Below are 13,195 nucleotides of genomic sequence, written 5' to 3' on the forward strand. Positions count from 1 at the left end.
TTTACTATTGCATAAATTAAATAGTCAATGTGCTTTTTACTCAGTGTTTCCCTAAGGATTTGGAGAGACTATGGGAGGTGGGTCCGAGGCCCAAGACGGTCCAGCAAAGTAAATTACATGTGTCCGTTTACTTTTAATGTACCCATGTCTTTTGTTTTATACTTTCTGTGAATAATCCAATTAATCTTATTTCCATACTGTATAGACACCTTATTTTGAAAACCGGACATTGTCACATTTGTATCCTTGCGTTAAATTCATCAAGTCCATCCCAATTTGATAAATAATGTTGTATGTGGTTCTCGTATCGCGTAACATGAAGACTTCATAGCCGCTCTTCAGGTAGGACTCTCATACTGCATCACTTGTCTTTGTAAAGAGAGAAAATGACAGGATAAAGTCGCTAACCTGCCTGTCTGTCATGATCCTGTCTGTGTGTCTTGTTTGGGAGTCTGAGTTTAGTTCCATGTCCTTAGTTCATGTTTTGGTAATCATTCCTGGTCCTTGTTTGTATTATTGTGATTTGGTCTCATCTGTACTCTGGGTTCTAGTTCTGTGTTCTCATTTAGGTTCTGGTTCTTTGAATAACCAAGAAGACCGAAACACACACAAATTACACTCTGCCCCATGTCTGCTTGTCTAGTGTTCTCTCTGTTTCCCCCCTGCTGTCTCTCTGCCTGCCTGCTTGTCTCTCTGCCTCGTTAGCCCTGATCCCGCTCACCTGTGTTGCTCCCGCCCCGCTCGTTAGTCCCTGTGTATATGTATGCCTGCTTGTCTCTCCAGTCTTTGTCACGTCCTTGTGTCTAAAGTTGAGTGTTCCTGCCTGTTCCTTGTCTTCCTAGTTCTGGATTATTCCCTGTGTTTCGGATTGCCTTGTGTTCTGGACTGCCTTTGTTGGACTTTGCCTCAAGCTCCTTGTAAGCCTGTTTAAGTTAGTTTTTTTGAGTTAATAAACATTTTTGGACTGCAACCTCCTCGCCTTGCCATTGTCTGCATTTGGGTCCTCGCCCCAGTCTGCACTCAGCGCCCCAATCCATGACACTGTCAGCTCGCACTGGTCCGTTTCACTTACCATAAAGGCGTTAATACGTGTGCACTCAAAATGTAGGTGTGGCTAGCTTAATCGCCTTCTCAGAAACATGTGACAGAAACACTCGAAGTGGGTCAGACCGTTTGTTGCCTTTTCTAAGAAGTCAGCCACAGATATTGTGGATGTGCTAGGAAACAATTCAACAGAACAGTGTCTGCAAACAGCGATTTTTGCATCTTCCTCAGACACTTTAAAATGCTTCTACACTGCCTACATGTCAACGTAATTGTTTAGTAAAATTTATTCGGTCTTTTGACTTGTTAGGGCGATTAATTTTGGTGGCCGAGCAATTGGTGCATCCCTAGTTCAGGTGTAAAAGCAGTCCCATGTACTGTACTTTATTTTTACCTTCATGTACAAACCTGATACCACTTCTTGGTATCAAGAGTGCAAACCTTTCCATGTAGTTGATTTTGAGACCCACCCACATTCCTGACATTATGAAAGAAAATTATGGAGGGGGAAAAAAAAGTGAAAAGATGACGAACAAGCTGTCGAGCCATAGCTGGAGGAAGAGCTTTGACGTGAGGAATCAAGTACAATAACATACAAAGATTCCTGCATCCTGGGTAGCACTTCATATTCACTTTAAATGCTTTATAGTGTGCTTAATGTTATTTAATCCTGTTGACAGGCTGTGATATGTTACATATGTGCAGTGGGTGTCAAATAATAAGTGCTCTGCGCTGCAGCAATAGCGTGCAAACATGCAGCTGCTTTATATCAGTTTTTATAATGTGCAAGGTAACATGCAGCTAATAAGTAATCATCACTGTTTTAATCAGCTACTTTTAGGGAAACAAACAAACTCACAAATGTGATCACTTAAGTGCAAAATGTTTGTCTGTGAACAGTGAAGAGCTGAATTGAATTTACAGTTTGCTGTTTTCAGTTGTGAATAGGCACATCTGCATACAGTGGATACATGGGAGTTGAGGGAAATTACCTTATTCCCATTCTGCCTGTTATTGTTTGTGTGTTTCTCTGATTTTTGAACCTGCAGCTGAGCCTCATCTCGGTTTCTCTGCGGGGTGCTGTACACACCTGTGGGTAAATTAACAACATACATAATGTGCAAATACAGCAGAATGCACCATTTTCTACTGTTTCTAAAACAAAATATTTATATAATTTCAAAGGTGAACGCAATAAAATGTATGTGGTTTTTTTTTTATGATCAGTGTTTCCCACAGAATGACAGTGTACCTGTGGTGGCGGGGGTCGGGGGGCAGTAGACTTTCACAGGTGTTATGCCGAATTTTGCATACCTGCCAAGAATTGCATGAAAATGCAAAAAAGATTCTGCTTTTAAATGCTTTGTGGGGTTCATCAATAGTGATAAATGATCAGTATATGTTTTATGAATGTTAAGAATCGTTAATAGGCCTGTATTATTACACTTAGTAAAAGTAGCCTACCATTCCTAGAGATTCTGCAAAAAACATGTGGCCTTAACCGCGTTTAAACAATGTGAACAGCAAAGAGTCTGAAAAGGACCTTAAGAAGTGAATGCATAATTTTGCAAAACAGATTTTGTAGGCTACCTGCCGAGATTTGCATACACCTCTTTTGTCAGTATAAAAGAGCGTTACTTCCCGCGAGGTGTATGCAATTCACAGCAGGCATGCAGAACACCTGCGCTGCTAAACCTCGCTAAACCTCACTAGACCTCGTGGGAGCAAGGCCTGATCATTGTTCTAAGCTCACAGTCTGCCGGAGGTAGATTGTGTCTGACTTGACGGTGCTGTTTTTATTCCCCTATCTATCAAGTTGCCGAAAGTCAGCCACAGCTATCTCGAATGCACCTATTGACTATCAGTTAGACAGCGTGCTAACTTTGACAGCTGTTTTCCAAAGTTAACATAGCTATCCTTATTAGCTAGGCTCCTTACATGCTTTCTAATAAATGTTTTGAAGATGGGTCTCCAACATTGACTGTGTTGGACAGATTTGTGCAGCGGTGTTTATGATACCAACCGTTCAATTCACAGACGGGTCCGTTGTCCGTGTTTGCGTGCGCGAGAAAGCAACCGAGGATGTGAGGAGCTGATATGCACTGCGCAGCGCTGCAATCAAAATCAATTTTAAAACTGGTCGCCAAATTAACTTGGGCAGCTGTTAATCTGCCTGGGCGACCGCCCAAGTAAAGCCTATGTGGGGAAACACTGATGTTTATGAAACGTATGTCACATACTTCTCTTTTACAGCAGATTTCCCTCTTTATCCCCATCTATTCTATCCCTGTGTTTTCCACTTTCGTCTCCACCACTCTTTTTTTCTCTTCCTTCCACATTTCATATCTCGTTTTATTGCTCTGGCTCTGTTTCTCCTTATACTCATTTTTGTCATCCTTAAATCCCATTTGGGTATTGACTATCACCTGCCTCCACTTCATACTCGCTTTTCATTCCTCTCTCAGGATGACCCTCCTTCCATGTCTGTCTGTCCTACCTATTCCTTTAATCCTTTCTGCTTTCTTTCTTTTATATGCACTAGCAGCCATCTGATACTCGCTCTCACTCTTTCTTTCTTTTGTCCATCTTTCCATCCATACTTATTTGGTGCATGCACCTGCTCCCATAGCCCTTTCTCCTCATCTCCATAGGGAGTAGTGTGATTGAAATGTGTTTTGTGTGACCTTGTGTATCTGTATATACACATACACGCACACTAACCCCAGGTGTTGCCTTTCCAATATCCCACTCTCTCTTGTATGATTTGTTTGTAGGGTGAATTTAGGGTGAATATCACACAAACACACACACAGTCACACAGAAGTGCACACAGGAATAAACCTCACTGATTAGATTTAGTCATTTGTATCAGTTGGTGGGAATGTTTTAAAGCACTAAGGTCCACCTCTACACACATAAAAACAAATTGAGACAGACATACGTACGTACGTACACACACAGAGGGAGACACACCAAACCCTTGTGTCACTATCTTCATGGGGAACTGTTATCAACATAATGCATTCCCTAGCCCCTTCACCTACCCTTAACCTAAACCTAACTGTAACCTGAACCCTAAAACCAATTCTTAACTTTTAATTATTATTAATTTTTGTCCCCACAGTGACATGAGTTCCCATTGGTTAGTATGCATTCAGTTTAAAGTCCACATCTGGATATAAAAACAAGGTGGCACACACAGGCAGACATCATTTTCCTCTTGTGTATAGTGGGGTCAACCGTTTGAGAGTGGTGGAATTCCTTATTGTCCTTTTATTGGAGAAACTCACAAACACACACACACTGGGGGTCAGCTGTTGTGGTCAAAAAGAATATATTTCTTAGATTGGATAAAATATAAAACAGGTTTTTCATCTGTGGGCTGCCAACTGAGTGAAATAGTGTCATTATTACACTGGTGTATACGTATCAGAGAGAAGTGTTTGCAGGTGTTAAGGTACCCTCAGTATCTCCCCCACTACTACTACAAATTTAAAGAACAAATTAAAGATTTCTAGATGAATTGTGCCGTGGCAGTAATTGTTATTATAAACCATTATTGATCACACTTAAGTGGAGCTGATAAAATCATCATCCCTACAGTTTTCTAATTTACCTGTAGCAGGTTAATTAAACCCAGGCAGTTAAAGAGAACAATTATGAAGTACTTTGCTGTACCAAAGTTGGCTTTTTCCATTTTTAATTTTGTTATTTTCTTACACTATGGAGTAAACAGCGTCATATTTTGATCCTTAAAAACTGATCTCAATGTAGGATTGCTCTCAGTCTCCTCTCCACACACCCACTTTGCATGTTTAATACAGACGTGCACACACACCCACACACACGCCAGGATGCTTGTCTTACCCTGTGGGTCTTTCCTTCATCAGATAAAAGATTAGTCAACACTTTTTGGGCGCATTCTGTACTAACGACTCCTCACATACTTGCCTGATGGCTGTGATATGCAAAAATAACCAAATCACTTCCCTGTCATTGGCTACACCTCCATTCCTATGCAAATCTTATGCAAATTTCAATTTCCAGCAATTTTCCAATAGCAGCATTTCTTTGTCTGGGAAGAATTTATAGACACAAAAATGCTGAGTCGTTGAAGGTTACCCCAGGCTACTCTCCCACACAGATGCTGATGTAAACAGACATAAACACATGAATTAATAACTTAACATGTTCCCTAAAAGTAATATACTCCAGACATTCAACACACAGAGTCTGGAATGTTAATGTAACGGTGGATAATTAGTCAGCAAAGATAAATTCATGTCATAGTTTGCAAAGCGTACAGTAAAAAGAGTCCTGTTTGTACTTCCTCCTCTTATCTGTGCTTGGGAAATAACATGTAAAAATCACAGATAACAATCATTGATGATTTAAAATCACGTAGGCCATTTTTGTCCGCATCCTCATTATTCATGACTAAATTGCACATTGCTTTTTTTAACTTCATCATCATTAAGGTCATTGTTACAAGTGCTGAGCCAAGACTAGTGTCAGGTCAAGTTGCTGCTAATGACAGCCAGGGAAATGCATTTTAGTGACATGGATGACAGCAGTTATGGCATGATAAGTTTCAAATCAGATAAAGTTCGCTCAGCAGAAGCAACTGGGAGAATATGACAGCCATTGTCAGTGCAGTCCATAGACTGTAGTGTTATGCCGCCAACTGATTTTCATGGAGGAATAAGTTTGTCTCCAGGCAGTAATTTGTGGTGGCAGCTGTAGATATGTCTGATTTCTTGAGTCATTTTGGACCCATCACCGTCAGTCTTTACTTTCCCACTCTTCTTAGACAGCACAGCAACAATTATTTGACTTGATGGATATCTAAAACATCCAGTCATGAGCATATTCTTCCGTTTTAAGTTTAGATAACTGTATTATTTAAACCAAAGTATATCCCGTCAGCCACTTGGAGTCCCTGCAACTGTAAACGTGACAAAATGTCACGTGCTAGCACACATACATTTACCCTCACACTTTTCCTCTTTAACCCTTTATTTATTTCCTGTCAAAGTTGTCTTTATCTTAGGATTGCTCAAAGAAATGCACTCAGCTCCCTTGTGGGGTCGGATTTCTCTCTTTGCTTTTACCCCAACTGTTGTAGTGATTGTAAACAAACAAAATAATCCAGGGAAGGCCTTGTACCACCACTGTATCCTTACTCTAGTACTACAGTACATGTGACCTTAAACTACTTTGAAAACACTTCCACTTAGTGAGAGGCGGTCTTATGGTAAAAGAAAACAACAAGAGTTAGGATTATTAGGATTATATAGACATCTTGAGTTGTTGACAGTGGCTTCTGTTGTCCCAGTGTTCTACAGTGCCAGTATTTGATTCACATATGGCCCTAAAATAGATAACTGCTAACCGAAAAAAATATTAAACAAATGGTACATCCTTGCACAAGGATTTAATGAAGGAAAACAACCTGCAAAAATAAAACTGCTGGTATTTATAGTACGTAGTGGTAAGTTATATAGTATACTATTATATGAAATTATAATAAATATATTAAATTATATATTACGCTAACATATACTAGTAATTAACATTATACTTACTTACTTATACTAGTTATTGTCCAGGTTGGGGATAGTGTATCTGCAGTTGGCAGATGTCAGGGCGAGAGCCAGGATGCCATTGTGCCAATAGGTACCCTCTACAGAGCAGCTCCCGGACAAAGTTTCACCTATGTGTACAAAATTTCTGTGGTACATGTATCATGTCCAGATGTACAAAAAAGCCTCTTGGTGTGATACCTGACACCCAACATGGTAATTTTTTGCGATTTACACACTTACTTTAACAAACTCCTCCTTGGGAATCAGTCCGATCGACTTCAAATTTTCTTTGTGCAGTCTAAACCCATTGATGATTAAAAGTTGTACAAACTGTTATTACAACTCGACCAATTTGCCCGTGGCATTTTGTCTGCCATGAAACAGGAAGTTGTAATAACTTCAGTGTACATGCTCACATCTGCACCAAACTTTACATGATTGATAATGGTTCCGCCCCAAACACATCTGCATGCCAACATTCAGGTATACTCGTAGCGCCACGTACTGACATCCAGGAAGTAAGCTCTGTCTGACTCATTGTGTGATTTTAAATAAATTTTCACAATGTGTTTCACACTTGATGTGGTGAGACCTAACTTATAGATACCGGGTGCTCTGTAGTGTAACATAAGTGACACAGGAAGTGACTTTTAAGTCCTCTGTGTTCGAAGCCTGTGACAACGCTGCTTGCAGGTTTAATTTAAATCTGTTTTCACTAAATGTTCAGTAATCTTGTTTACATCGAGGGTGGCATGGGTGGTGCTGGTATATCGTGTATCTATCCCTGGTTCAAAAACTACAAGCTCCACATTCCACAAGCTACAATGGACAATCACAGCTGAATTTTCAGCTGAATCAACTGCTGCCTTGATTAATTTAAATGCTTAGTGGTGGCTTTGACCCCCACTTTACTGGTAGGAGTAATGGTGGCAGGTCACAGATGTCAGCCTTTCGATACTGTATGGAGATGGACTGTTGTACTTGCTGCAGTGTGTATTTGCTATGCTGATCTATGCTGGACCAAGAACAGCTTCTGCAGTTGTCACTTCTCGGACTAAAGGACCTTTAGAGGTTTAAAGCTTCAGAAAATGAGTCCTTAGTATGGGCGTCTGGACAGAGTCCATGGCTTCTGGCCTTGCTTCAGTGATGAAAAACAAGGACTGGAAAATCATGAACAAGAGCTAGTTGTACAATGTGTGCCATGACTACACATTTTAATTACCATGATAACCGGGTAATCTCACGGCAAACACTGTCCAACATCTCCCAGAAGCAGGTGTGCATGCGCAGAATGCAACGTGGGTTTGTTTGGGTCAGTGACAACACTGCAAAAGACAACGCTGCGGAGATTTTTCAGTCATTCTGAAGTCCGGTATTTTAGTTTTTATGAGTGCGCTGAGGGAAACTTGATTGAAGAAAATAACCTTATAGTGAACGCAGGGTGAGTTACTTTCAGCTTTGGTTTGTCTGTCTGACTTGCTAACAGCGTGTAAACTGAAGCTCTTAGTACAAGTGTTGCTCTTGTAAAAACGCTACATGTTGTTCTGTTGCTGTGTGCGTTGCGTGTCGGCAGAGTCTATTCATCCACAGTTTAGTCAACCAGCCAGCATATCTAGAAACGCTACAGACTCCTCTGTATATGTCAGTTTTTGGGCTCATTGCAGTTACTATCACTGTCTTCTAAAACCTATTTGTTTTCATATAATGGTGCATGGGGTCATTGTATTACCTATATAATATAAAATCTGGATAATATACACTTAGATGATTTTCATATGTTTACAAAAGGTATTTGCTGTTATTTTATTTTTTATGCAAACAAAATGGCAATTGTATTTGTAGTTTTCAATATAAAACTTGTTGAAATTGTTTCAGTGTGTATCAGTACATTTTAAGATTTTGTGGCAGATTTTTACAATACCGTGTTAATACTGATAACGGTGATCATTTTGCTAACTATAATCGTGATGAAATTTTTATACAGTTTCATCCCTAGCCATGAGCAAGCACAGCAAAGGTGGATGGACCTTCAGATTGAAGCAGTATTTAAAATAGTGCTCAAATAATTGTTCAGTTACAGTTTTAACTAAAATACAAAACATTTGTACTTTCAAAAGGCAAAGATCAGCTATTTTTAAATGTGATTATAAAAGATTAAATTCATAATAACTCATTTACAATCAATTAATAAAAAAAAGTAACCGTCAGATTCTTATCTATTCTAATAGTGAGTTGCTGCACTAATTTAATGTATATGAGCCAGTTCATTTGAAATTTCCTCTGATTCAGAAAGAGAGAAAATATCTGAGCAGGGCAACTCCACAAGCAAAAAAAATCTAATGAACAAATTTTCTTAGTTATTATCATTATAAACAGTTATTGATCACACATTAGGTGAGCTGATAAAGTTGTGATCAACTGACATTTAGTAAGTGAATGTAAAGCATATGTTATAACTGCTGACTGTAGTTCTTTTTTTGTATGGCTTTTATCTGTGTACTCGTAAGTCATGCTGACTCTGTAGATAGGATTGTTTTTCAGATTTTAGTGTCTGTCTTGAGTCTCTGTGTGTGTGTGTGTGTGTGTGTGTGTGTGTGTGCATGCATGTGTGTCTTAAATTGATGGAGAGCTTGTTGTTGCTCTGGAAAGCCTCCCTTGAGACACAGAGCAGACAGCAGCCACACAGCTGAGACCACTCCCACTAGTCCTGTGTGTGTGTGTGTGTGTGTGTGTGTGTGTGTGTGTGTTGGTTACCTAGACAACTAAAGGTAGGCATAATGGGCACCCTTTGCCAGCTGAACCTTTTCTCTCTCTGTTTCTCAAGTATTAATTTCCTCATCATGCATAAATCATGTAGCTTTTGGATTGCTCTGTATGTTTTGGCCTTTCTGCTGATAGTCCTGTCCCAAAAGAAATGATTCCTCATAGCACACAAAGGCCCAAACAAACAAATCCAGCCGCTACGCGTGATTCATGTCCTACCAGTGTGACTCACATTATTTTAATGCTTTTACAAGACTTGCAGTTGTACTACTGGTTTTAGGAGACTTCATGAAGTCTCGCTCACTGTCTGATAACATCCGCTAACACACTTCGAGGTCACATTTTCACATTTTATTCGATTAGGTCAAGAAATTATGGATTAAAGTGTCTGAAAGGGCTTTTTCACTTACAGATTTGTTGTTTTATTGGTTTTTAAGATTTTTAAGATATTGATTGTTCAGCCAGAATGATAATGAATAGATATTTAGTTGAATGCTGGTGTACCTTTTTTGTAGATTGTCCTTAGTCTAGAAAGTGTGTGTGTGTATGTGTGTGTTAAGATTGAGGGATTGAGAAAGAGTTTACCTAAGGCAAGGTTTGGTGTGGTTGCTAATCTCCCTTTCTCTGCATCCTGGGACTTGCTGTGTGTGTGTGTGTGTTACAGAAAAGTACTGCGGGTATGTTTCAAATGAACTAATGCAGGAAATTCAGTGTAAGTGGAGTGTGTGTATGCTTGACTGCAGCAGAGAAGTGGATTCTAAGTGAAATATCTGGTTCAATGTGGCATGAAGGAGCAAGCTTCTAGCTCCCCACCACCGCCGTGCCATACCCCTGAGTATGTGTGTGACCGCTCTCCTGGCAGTGCCATGCTAAGCCTGCCACCATCATCTTGAGCAGCAGCTGAGATTAACATCAAAAGGAATAACACACTGCTGTGTGTGTGTGTGTGTGCGCGCGCACACATACATGTCAATTAAACATTTTTAAATGACCTTCTTAGTTTAAGTTATGTGAGCACTGTTTTTGAGTATTGCCAAATTGTGGCCACTATGTGAGACACTCCAGAAGCTTATTTGGCGAGTAGTTGGATAGAGGGCCTAGGCTAGGCATTCATAAATGCAGGACAGTGAGATGCAGTTGAAAGCACAGGAAAAGCTAGTAAGTGGACGTTTTAAGTGAAAATAGTTTTGTCACAGGTAATGTTCCCATGGTCAAGGATAAATGCTCAAATATTTAACTCTGTTTCACCATGTCAGTGATGCTAACATCAAAATGAAAAGGAATACTATGGAGTGATTAGTAATTTTAGTTGCGACCTACTGCAGTATAAATCTCCATGTCCGAGGATGGCCTATAAATGCTATAAAAGTTTTATAATCAAGGATGTAGACTTCACTGTGTCAGAGCTGGTCCAGGGACTGACTGGATGGGATCTTTAAGGTCTCCATATTATAAACATATTTATTTATAAAGCACATTGCATTTTCAAGTTTAAAACACAATCAACCAAGCACATTAAAGCATTTAGTTTATTTGAGGCACAGCAGACGAAATCTGAAGCCTAGAGGAAGTGCGAAACCATTGAAAGCTTTATGAATAAACAAACAATAAAACTTTAAAAATGTTTATTTGGCACTTAGAAACCTAGCTTTCACACTAATGGAAGATTTGGTGCTCTCCACCACCACCTCCATAAGACCAAATGATATAAACTTTATTCTTCAGATCAATTTAGTGATGTATATGGCTGTCTTTGACACGATATGTCCTTTTGTTATGCCTGGATGTGTTTGTACTTGGGTCTCTCTCTTATAAAAGTAATATATAAATGAGGGAATATCTTGAGGAGAAATGATGTTCATTCCTCCAATAGAGTTCCACAGACTTGGCGGGGAGCATTGAAGCTGTTCTGGAGGCTTGTGGTGGCCTGACTCCATTTTAAGACACTTAATTTCCTTTAATTTGTCACTCATTTCTATATTTACTTGAAAGTCATTAGACACCTTTGAAAGACTGTGACGATCTTAAAAGAATATTCTGTGTGACTGAGACAGCGTATTGGTTTTACAAGAGTAGATTTTTTTTTTTTTCACAACTTTGAATAGAAGTGATAATTTAGAGACTGATTAGAAATGACTGACACACATGGGATCATTGGGCGTGACTTTGCTGACCCACTGAGTGCTTCAGACAAAGGAACCGTGCCAGACACCAATTAAGTAGTTCTCCTTCTTTTTAGGTTTCGTTTGTTATGTTGAATCTTGTCATTATATGATTTGTTTTGTGATTATGTATTATATTATTCATATATTATTATATATTCAAGCTTGTGGTTATGTTCTATAAAAATAAGTGAACTTCTCTCTTTCTGTAGAGGACCCTACGGAAGCAGACCTGTGGTTGCTCAACAGCTGCACTGTGAAAAACCCTGCAGAGGACCACTTCAGAAACTCAATCAAGTACTGAAAAACACAAAATACCCACACAAAACACTCATGTCCTATTTTTATTTTATGGAGCCAATAGAAGTGAAAGCTGATTAAAACGTATTCAGCATATATTGTGGTGGAATGATTCAGTCAGGACTAGTTAGATTGGCTGCTGGAGAACTGTAGTAAAAAAGTTAGAGATAAAAGATTTCTGGACTGTCCACTGTAAGACTGCAAGTTACATCAAGATATATATTACCAAGTTTATCAGTAGGTTCCATGTCTTTTTTCATGAGATTAAATTATTCAGTTAGAATTAAAAGTTGAAACATTAAGACAGCTAAATAGTAAGAATAATTAATTTCACCATTTCATACCCATCAACAAATAAAGAACACGAGACTATCTAGAATAAACTGATTTAGCTTCTGGGATATCATCATTTATTTCAAAAGGTTATACTTATTATGCTATTCCAAATGCATTTTCTCATGCATAAAAGTGTGTGTGTGCTACATTTTTTTCAGCTTGTTGCTCTATTTCAGTTCCTGCCTACTCACTGTTCCACTTGTCTCTCACTGCACTGTTGAAACACGGAGAGAGAGAACGAGATATTTGCATAAGCAGAGAAATTAAGCTAAAAACTGTTTTGCATTTTAATTAATTTTTATACATCAGGGGCACACGCACACACCTGGCGGGTGTTTGCTTTTGTGTTGGTGAGAGAAAACTGAGGCTTGAGTCACCGGGTGACTGTGTGTTTATAAAAAAAAAAACTGTTGAAAACAGTTTTAAGATTCAGATAAGATCTCTGGACCTTTATGGACTGTAGGCAGAATGCCATCAAATAAGAATTATCAATTTAAGTGATCATATTTACTGTTGATGTAATCACAGTTGTTCAACAGATATTAAGGGTGCTCTGATCGATCGGTCACTGATTGTAATCAGCCGATAATGGCTTTAACTATAAAAAGGCTGATCAGAAAAGCAGATCAGATGATGCAGTACTCACCAGACAAATTTTCAACAGCAGCTAAAATGGTTTCAATACGCGGTCTGAGCAGTTTCCAAAGCTAGCTAGCACCAAAGTCCTTTTCAGGCAGGAAGCTATTGATGCAGCCAGTTAATCATCATCATCATTACAATGAGAGCTGAGCATCAATCAGACAAGCAGAGCAACAAGCAGAAGCGATCATGTGAAACTGTTGCGGTTGTGCTCATCTCACACACTCCTGTCCAGATTAAAACAGCAAATCCGAAGATGTTTCTTTGAAAACGCTTCTGACCCTGTGGGCAAAAACAGGACTTTATAAAACGATGACACAGACACATTTGGCTTTCTGATTTGGTCTTATCAGTCACGCAAAGCAA

At 39.1% G+C, this 13,195-nt stretch overlaps 1 protein-coding gene across 5 annotated transcripts in view; it reads left to right on the forward strand.

The window, feature by feature from the left end:
• cdkal1 (CDK5 regulatory subunit associated protein 1-like 1) overlaps positions 1 to 13,195 on the forward strand; it is a 283,565-nt gene that overhangs the window by 35,710 nt on the left and 234,660 nt on the right. For all 5 annotated transcript variants that reach the window (XM_046044868.1, XM_046044869.1, XM_046044870.1 and 2 more), the window contains one exon: positions 11,767 to 11,851. In XM_046044868.1, coding sequence (XP_045900824.1) covers positions 11,767 to 11,851 — 85 coding nt within the window. The remainder of the gene's footprint in view (positions 1 to 11,766; positions 11,852 to 13,195) is intronic.

Source organism: Micropterus dolomieu, linkage group LG03 (genome assembly GCF_021292245.1).
Source record: "Micropterus dolomieu isolate WLL.071019.BEF.003 ecotype Adirondacks linkage group LG03, ASM2129224v1, whole genome shotgun sequence".
Lineage (NCBI taxonomy): Eukaryota > Metazoa > Chordata > Actinopteri > Centrarchiformes > Centrarchidae > Micropterus > Micropterus dolomieu.